Here is an 8602-nt window from a genome sequence, read left to right as displayed (position 1 = left end):
GTACCAGCGTGTTTATAGTATGTTCCAGACGCTCAGGAAAGGAAAAATTTCCCTTGAAGGTTTTAGTCTGTTAGCATGTTGCCCTTAAGGTTTTCTTCATCTTTTATGCTTGTTTATTGCTGGGATCATGGGCTTAATATTTAATACTTGTTCCAGAGAACCATAGTAGAATGGAGTGATAGCAGACATGACTTAAGCTGTGCCTTTAAAAGCTGCCAACCACGACACTGTTTGATCAACTGTAGAAACGTGTGTGCGTCAGGAGACAGAGATGAAACTAATACCACCAAAGTTAGGCAATTTGTAAGTTTTCCAGTATTAATCTGTTGGGAATAACAGCACGTGCTCCCCATGTTCCACAATCTAAGAAAACACTCGTACCTCTCTGGGCAACAGAGTGAGTACTCCCTGAGTATTCAAAGCTGCCGTTTTAAGGCACATTTCAGAGACCCTGGAAAAGGATAAAATGGTGGAATTCACCTGTGCTGTATTGCACTGCTGCCTTGGTACTAATAGCTCAACTGTAGATGAGCTCAGGAAGAGGTCTTGAACATCACCCAGCAATTTCGTCAGAGTCCCAGTATGTTGGTGTGTTGTCATGGGAATACTGCACTGGAAGGTAAAAGATCAGATTTGGGCGGTGGTGTTGGGCCTCAGTAGAAGAGTGGGAGCACAGGGGGGACAGCGCACAGAATAAGCAGTGGCAACTCACATTTAAAGTCCTTAAAAGCAAAGGCGTAAATGAGTAGTCAGTTTTTGGAGATGGGTGGTTGTAGACTGCAAGGAAAACACAGGAACTGTAGCATGAGGACTAAGATACATCGTGTATTTAGCCTGTATTTAATCTGTGGCCATTTTAGCAATATGGAAGTATTTCTTGCAGTGTTGGCAAAGATTGTTTTTGGGTGCATTTGGGGAAAACGCATTTTATGTCTTTTTGTGGTTGAAGACAGTGTGCAAGGAAAAAGACCAGAGGAATGTTTTTACAAGAGGCTAGTGTCAACAGTGACAGTGTATGAGGGTGTGAGTCTTCAGGAACAAAGGCCAAAACTCCTTACGTTACTGTATCAATTTGAAGGCAAAAGATAGGCGTGATGAATTGAAATGGGATTTGCTGATCAGAAATCCTCAGCAACAGTGATTCCTACACCCATTGGTGTAAACACAGTGTCTGAGGCTGCCCAGGTGGATGCAGCTAGAACCCAACACAAGTGTAGAGCTTCTCATTTTTATTTGAGCTCCTGCCAGATGTTTGGCAGCCGGAATCACAGAATGGTTTGGGTGAAAGGGTCATTTAGTCCAACCCCACTGCCATGGGAAGGGATACCTTCCACTGGACTAGGTTGGTCAGACCCCTGTCCAACCTGGCTTTGGATGTTTCCAGGGGTGGGGCAGTGTCTTATCCTGTGCTGTCCACCTTCTGTCTCCCAAGTTCCTCATGGGGTGTAGATTTCTCCTTTGTTCTTTTTATTTTAATTGTAATGTTGAGAGCATTACAATAAGTCCAAAAAGATAAGTGAAAAGATAACCATAGACTGATACAATTTTTCTGTGGTCTTTAGATCAGTCCTCATGCAATGTCTTCAAGTACCTGTAATTTAATTAAAATAGTAAAGGTTTCAGGCTTGGCATCTGTTCAGAGGGTCACCCCAAACTGTATGAGCTGCATTCAGATACTTTTTGTGACAAAAGGCGGATAGTCGTCTCTTTGAGGGAGGGACATGGTTGAAACGTATGGAATCACGAAGCTTGTCGACGAGATGAATGCGAACAGTCCTTCAGCAAAGCTTGCAGTGATGGAACAATGGGCACTTTCTGACACTAGAAAGAGATAGATCAAAACCACTAGAAGTACTTATTTAGAGAGTGGGCAGTTAAAGTGGTGCTGCCTGCCACAAGAGGTTGTGGAGGCAGGTTCCAAAAGTGGTTAGATGACTTTGTGAACAACAGGTCCATAAATGGCTGCTAAAGGGAATGGGTAGGAATGTAGCCTTTAATTTCCTAGTGTAACAGTGAAGGGTTATGAGTAGGCTACACAAATCAGCCAGACTCATGTGCTTTTCCTTGAGTAGCCTGTATTCCCACCTTTGGAGGCGAGTGCTGGGCTAGATGCACCACTTTTCTGACCCAGTAGGGTATTACTTATTTGCTCCATATTACTGCTTTTTCCTTACATAATTTGCATTTATCAAAACGGCTTAGATTTCAACTTAGCCATACCTTGCACTTTGCAGTGGCTCCTCTAGGCTTGGAAATGGGTGCCACTTTTGCATAAATTAAACAGGTTGAAATATTCTCCTGTGAGTACTCATCACAATCAGATGAAGTTCTAAGCTGAATGAAGTCCTGTCCTACTTGTGTCACATTCTCTGTGCTCACCCTTTGAAAGGTGTGGGGCCGCTACTGGAATAACTTAGTGAAATTCTTATTGATAGTCCTGGTGGATCACTGAAGTGGCAAAACAGTGTCTAGAAGGAAGAAGTTAGAGCCTCCCAGACTCTTGGTCGGCAGCTGTGGTGCAAGTTGAGTGGTTTTCGTTGTTTTGGTTGGTTTGTTTGTTTTTAAATAGCTGCTAATCATTGTAATAAAGGGCTTTTTAAGGATGTCCCTTTGGTGGTTTAAAAAAAAAAGCTAATTTTCAGTGAGGGAGCAGATCAGCCTTTGCTTCTGCAGAAACTCAATTAGCAAACATCTGTAAGGGAACTGGTTAAGTATAATATCTGTAAATTTCTGAGTAGAATTCATTTGAGCTGACAGTCTTTTGAAAATGGGAGGAGGTTTTTTTGCCTCTTGAGTATGTTAAAACAGTATAAGAGTTCAAATATAAAGAAAAAATGTAATGTATGGGGTTTCTAAATTCTTTCCTGTTGCAAGACTCAAATCGCTCAATGTGCATTTGAAGCTGAAAGGCAAATCTTAGTTTAAAAAAAAAAGCACTGGAGAATACAGAATGTGCTACATAGATCAGTGTTACATCTTAAGGGAGAGAATACTGCAAAATTGGACACCTCATCACAAAGGGTATTGTAAAGGTGGAAAATTAGATGAAAGCCTTGAGAATGTTTAGAGGGTCTGGAAGAATAGGCAATTTACCTTGGTGGTAAATGAGACCCTACTGAAGTGTGTGTTTTATAAGGCTGACAATCAGAGGAGTATTCTGGGGCATTGAAAGGTGTCAAATTTAAAGCTAAATAACAGGAAATCCATTTATGAAGCTCACTGACACATAATATACGTGGGAAGAATTGGTGTATGGGTAAGCAGTGATACTGGTACTTGGTTGCCTGCATCTGTCAGCATTGAATTTAATGTTCCGATATTACACCATCAGTTGCTAGTGTTTAAAACGTGATCTATGCAGCGAAAAAGGCTGATCCTCTTCAGCTTGGTCTTTCTGAATCTCTTGTGTATGCCTCTGAAGCATTTAATGCTGGCCTTGCTCAAAAGCTGAAGTCCCTGTGAAGCTCAGGGTGACTGCAGTTCCCTGTTTCAGAAACCCACTGTGAGTGTTTCTTAAAACAGCAAGGCCATGCAAGCCTCCTGTTCCATCTCTGCAGCAACTCAGTGTACTGCACGAAGGGTCTAACGTTTTTGACTCCCAGGCCTGTGAACAGTTCCAGACATCAGGGAGTAAGACTGCTTAATTTGGCTTTGCCACCGAAATAAATGATCTAAATTAAAGTACATGCCCAGGTTGCGTTTCCAGCGATGCAGCCAATGCTGACACGGCTGTTAAGGGCTGGAGTCCTCCATCCACACTCCTGTAACTCGCCTCACATCAGCCTGAGTACCATGTATGAGCTGGTGCAGCTTGTTAACCTGAAAGACAACTAACTCAGCAAAAAAAAAAACCTGGCCAGTTGTTACTTGGTTATCTAGCTGAGTCTCTGTGCTTCTGATAGCTTTCATCAGGCCTGGTGCTGAGGTGGTGGTGGTGCCGCAGGAAAGAAAGGAGGGAGACCTGGGCTTCCTGTGGCAGGAAGCTGTTGCATTGGCTTGGCTTTCCAGAAAACTGCACGCTGAGCGTTCTAATCGGTGTTTAATTTTAAAATGTTGGATATCAAATTTATCTTTCTTGTTTGCTGCAGGCAGGACTCCAGTGCAATGTTTTTGCAAGCTGCAAAACCTGCAGTCTGAAATACTGGGGACAATTAGGTAATCATTTCACATTATTGAAAGAACAAAAGTTCTTTTCATATTATAGGTTTGTGTGAAAATTAATGCTTTCACTTTTTACCAAGGCCTTTACTGACAGGACAAGGGGCAATGGCTTTAAACTGAAAGAGAGTAGAATTAGTTTGGATGTTTTTTACAGTGATGGTGGTGAAGCACTGATTGCCCAGAGAGGCTATGGATGCCCCATCCCTGAAGTGTTCAAGGCCAGGCTGGATGAGGCTTGGAGCAACCTGGTCTAGTGGAAGGTGTCACTGCCCATGGCAGGGGGGTTGGAACTGGATGGTCTTTAAGGTCCCTTCCAGCCCAAAGCATCCTGTGACTCTGATTTAGGATCAATTATTTTGAACCTCTAGCGTAAGGGTACCACTGTTAATCTTGAGTCCCTGTTAATTAGAACCTTGTCTCCTTGACCCCAGAAAACTACAATTTTTGCTTCAGTTGCATTTTCAGGTGCTCTCAGAAGCTGGTGTGTGGAGGTGTAATATACTTGAAATGGAATTGTTATTCCTACTGAATGTTCTGTTTTGTGGAAGTTGAAAATTTACGATTTAAAGTTACGTGTAGAATACAATCTAGTGTTTGACTTCTTCATCCTCAGTGAAACAGCAGAGACATGATAAGGCATAAATTAGGTATGAATACTGTATCCTGATGTATCCCAAATCAACCATGCTGTTTTGAAGATGGGACGCTTCCGTAAGGTGAAATTGATATATTTTGGATAGAAGTGGTGGAGAGGCATGTAAGCTCCCTGGAAAGCTCAAATTGAGTAGCCCAAAGGTAGTGTTAGCCTGTAGCTAAAGCGAGGTAATTTTATCTGACTGAACTAACTTAAACAGCTTGGAAATAGGGTAACTTTCTGGAGTTCAAGTACCCATTTGTTGCCTGGAATTGAGGCTGGTTTTGACTTCAATGCCATGCTTCTATCCCTAGGACCATTGCATCCTCAAGCAGTTTCTAGCAGCAGTCTACCTGAAATAATACAGTCGATTTGGGGCTTATGTTTTAATACCTAAAACTAGCCTAATAGATGTTGAAAAAGCAAGATTTTTTTTTTCAAACAGGCTATCATTTCTCTTTTAAATGATGTGAAGTGCAAATTGCAGTGAATGCTAAACACAGCCCAAGTTGTAGCATCTCTTCTAACCTTTCATTTTATATAAACATCCTAGTCAGGTGGTTGATACTGAATGAAAGTCTGTCAGAATGGACAACATAGTTCTGCTGCTCAGGTGCCTGCAAACTAAGACTTTAAATATCCTTTAATGAATTTTGAAAACTTGATGATTTTAAGTACTGCTAGTTGAGAAGATTTATTAGCTGTAGGCCCTTGGCCTATAGACTGAAAGATGGGAGTCAGTTTACGAATAAACTAAGTGAATTTGAAATCTGTGTCCCTAGGTGAACAAAAACGGGTAGTTATTTAAAACATGACAGACAAAAGGCTCGTGAAATGGCTGGCTGTTGGAAGACTTCTGTGAAGCCATAATGACTAAATGACATTCCAAACACAATTTTGCTTGCTAAATTAATTTGAAGACAGACAGAACATGCGTATGTGTGTATGCAATTTGTCAATCACTTGTGGAAGATTTTAATAAATGACTAAAACCAGCAAGACTAGGTGCAAAGCTAGGCTCAAGTTAACTTTTATATTTTGTGGAGTTGACTTTAGCCAGGAGACTTGAGGAAAAATGAAATGTCTAATCCAACAGTAACCTTAGTCTGCACTAACTGTTGAAGAGTCTACAACAAACTTGCATTTGAACTTTATTGATGAAGTACCTAAACATGATACAGACCACTTCTGAGCTATTATCTGCCTTGTTTTGGGATGTGGTGTCCTGTGGCATTCAGTAATGAAAGGTCCTAAGTGAGGTATCTGTTTCATGTGAAACCTCAATGCTGATGTGTCTATTTTGGTTTGTGTTTTAGGGATCAGACGGGAATCTCTAATTTATTGCTTGCTGAGTGTTCTGTCTGGTGGAAGTCATGTCATCCATATTGCCATTCACTCCACCGGTTGTGAAGAGACTTCTGGGGTGGAAAAAATCTGCCGGTGGCTCTGGAGGGGCTGGTGGTGGTGAGCAGAATGGGCAGGAGGAAAAGTGGTGTGAAAAAGCAGTGAAAAGCTTGGTGAAGAAGCTAAAGAAAACCGGACAGCTGGATGAGCTTGAGAAGGCAATTACCACTCAGAATTGCAATACAAAATGTGTGACGATACCAAGGTAAGTGCTGTTGTGTTTGAAGTTGTTACAACCACCTAAGAAATGACTAAGAGGATGTTTAAGCCAGAGGATGTTATCCTCTGAGCAGATGACTAAAACATCAGTTGCATGCTTTTGATTCCTTAAAACCTATTTTGGTTTTATATAGTGCTTGCTTAAAACTGAATCACATGCTTTGTGAAGTCACAGTTTCTAATAATATCATTTCAATTTTTGTTGTTACGTAGATTCCAATTTGTATGTGTTCTCATGGTGTCTAGCACAGCTTTTGTTTTGTAGCACTGCCTTATGCTTTTATGTAATAACCCTGTCTATAATCGGAGGGGCATACTTGAACCTACACTTTCACTTAAAAAAAAAAAAAGACTAGTTTTTCCTTGGTCAACACTTCAGTCATCTAATTTTCAGTTGCATCTGTTAGTTTCATTTAAATTGCCTAAGCTGCATCCATTCTCCCTTTTGAAGGGAGGATTTATCTTTGGAAGCAGGTTGTCTGCAGACCAGTTTATCTACTACAATTATTTGTTACTGGTTAATGAAAATGCTTTTTATTAAATAACTTGGAGTATTTTCAGAACTGCTCTTCTGCTCCTGATATGTATATAAAGTCAGGTGAATGACTTGCATTCTACCCCTTTGACTTTCTCAATTCATAGCAACTGCTGTGCGAGAGGCAAGGGTTATGTTTGTAAGTATAATGCAGCCTGCTCTCGATTCACGTTGTGCAGAAATCCCACTGAGGTGTCTGTGTAAGCTTATTATGTACAACTGGAGTATCAAATCACTTCACAGGTATGTTTTTCTATGAAAGAGATGGAGGATCTTGTGGCACAGGAATATTCTGGGTGCTTAGCCCCTCGACACTTAAAATAATTCCTAGGGGAGAGAAACAGTATCTGGCTTATGTTCTTTATTCTGTGTTAGCACATTCATCCCCGCTACTTCAAACTTTGTATTAATCATAGCACAAACTAGATTTGACTGGTGTCAGTAATGATTTCCATGTATCAAATACGGTACAGCTGTTATCAGATAATGGGTTTAGCATTCTTTTTTAGATTTGACACAGCCTTCTGGAAAAATCATGAGTATGCTCTGAATGAATGACTAATTCTGTTCTCTCTCTTTTGTATTCACCTTTTGTTTCGAATGCTGCCCTCTGCTTGTATTTTCTTCCCTAGAGCAGTCCCAAAATTCTCTGGGTTTCCCTTCTGCTTTCTTTCTTTTGCCAGCTGGAAAACATTCAGAAATAAATTATTGGAGCTTTCTTGTCTTAGTGTATGTCAGTAGACTAAGACTGGAACCTGTGGGGATATATATTTCTTGACATGACATGAGACAACTCTGTGTATTTAGCAAGACTTTACCATGACAACGACGAAAATGCTTAATTGGAAGACATTTTATATGACAGAAGTTTAATACGCCATGCAGAGATTCACTTAATATAAAATGTGCGTCTGACTTGTAGAGCTCTTTCAGAGCTCTTAGAGCCTTTCTAGAGCCCTCCCTCAGGGGTACTGGAGCAGTAAATATTGCTACTTCAGAAGAACAGTTGTCCAAATTTGATTTTGAAGATGATGTTAGAAGATACTAACAGTATGCTAATATATCATTGTTTTCCTGGTCTACTTTGAGTATGTCTTCCTGCTTGTATGACCTTTTGTGGTAAAGTGGACATGGTAAATAATTCTTCAAAACAGAAAGCGAAGCTCTCTTAAGCTCCATAAGCCTTCATGTTGTGACCAGCAGCTCTTGCTGGGCTGTGATGTACTGTTCTCCTCCGTCTTCCAGTCAGCTGTAAGAAGGACTGGACCTAGGTTTGACTTTTCTTGACTACCTTAGAGGTAAGCTGTTAGCTAGAGAGCTCTTCATGTGACGTTGGCTTATGTACAAGGTTTAATTTTAAACTCAGAAATGGCTCTGGTACTAAGGGGTGAGATGATATCAGGGTTGCGAGCAGCGCTATGCAGAATTCTTGAGATTCATAGTTTTGAACTGTTGGTAGGATTTCACTTTGACAGCAGTAGTCTGGGTTCCTAAGAAAGAACAAATGTCAGCTCAGTACTGTAATGACTTCTGGAGATTCTTGTTCTTGGATTTAGTAAGTTAATGAAACTGCTGCTAATGAATGTCTAAGATCTGCAGATCAGCAGGTATAAGTGATAAAATGCTGCATTTGAAACTTTCTTCTCCCT

At 40.8% G+C, this 8602-nt stretch overlaps 1 protein-coding gene across 2 annotated transcripts in view; it reads left to right on the top strand.

Annotated features, from left to right (window-relative positions):
• Positions 1 to 6107: 6107 nt before the first annotated feature.
• The window catches only part of SMAD2 (SMAD family member 2), a 41790-nt gene continuing 39295 nt past the window's right edge, over positions 6108 to 8602 (top strand). Inside the window, exon 1 of one of the 2 annotated variants that reach the window (XM_010160705.1) lies at positions 6108 to 6404. In XM_010160705.1, the coding sequence (XP_010159007.1) occupies positions 6169 to 6404 (236 nt within the window). In that variant the 5' untranslated portion in view covers positions 6108 to 6168. The remainder of the gene's footprint in view (positions 6405 to 8602) is intronic. The other variant, XM_010160707.1, reaches the window with a different exon arrangement.

The sequence above is a fragment of the Eurypyga helias genome, unplaced genomic scaffold (genome assembly GCF_000690775.1).
Source record: "Eurypyga helias isolate BGI_N326 unplaced genomic scaffold, ASM69077v1 scaffold14161, whole genome shotgun sequence".
Lineage (NCBI taxonomy): Eukaryota > Metazoa > Chordata > Aves > Eurypygiformes > Eurypygidae > Eurypyga > Eurypyga helias.
The sequence above is the reverse complement of the archived record's forward strand: the minus strand, read 5'-3'. Positions and strand labels throughout refer to the sequence as shown.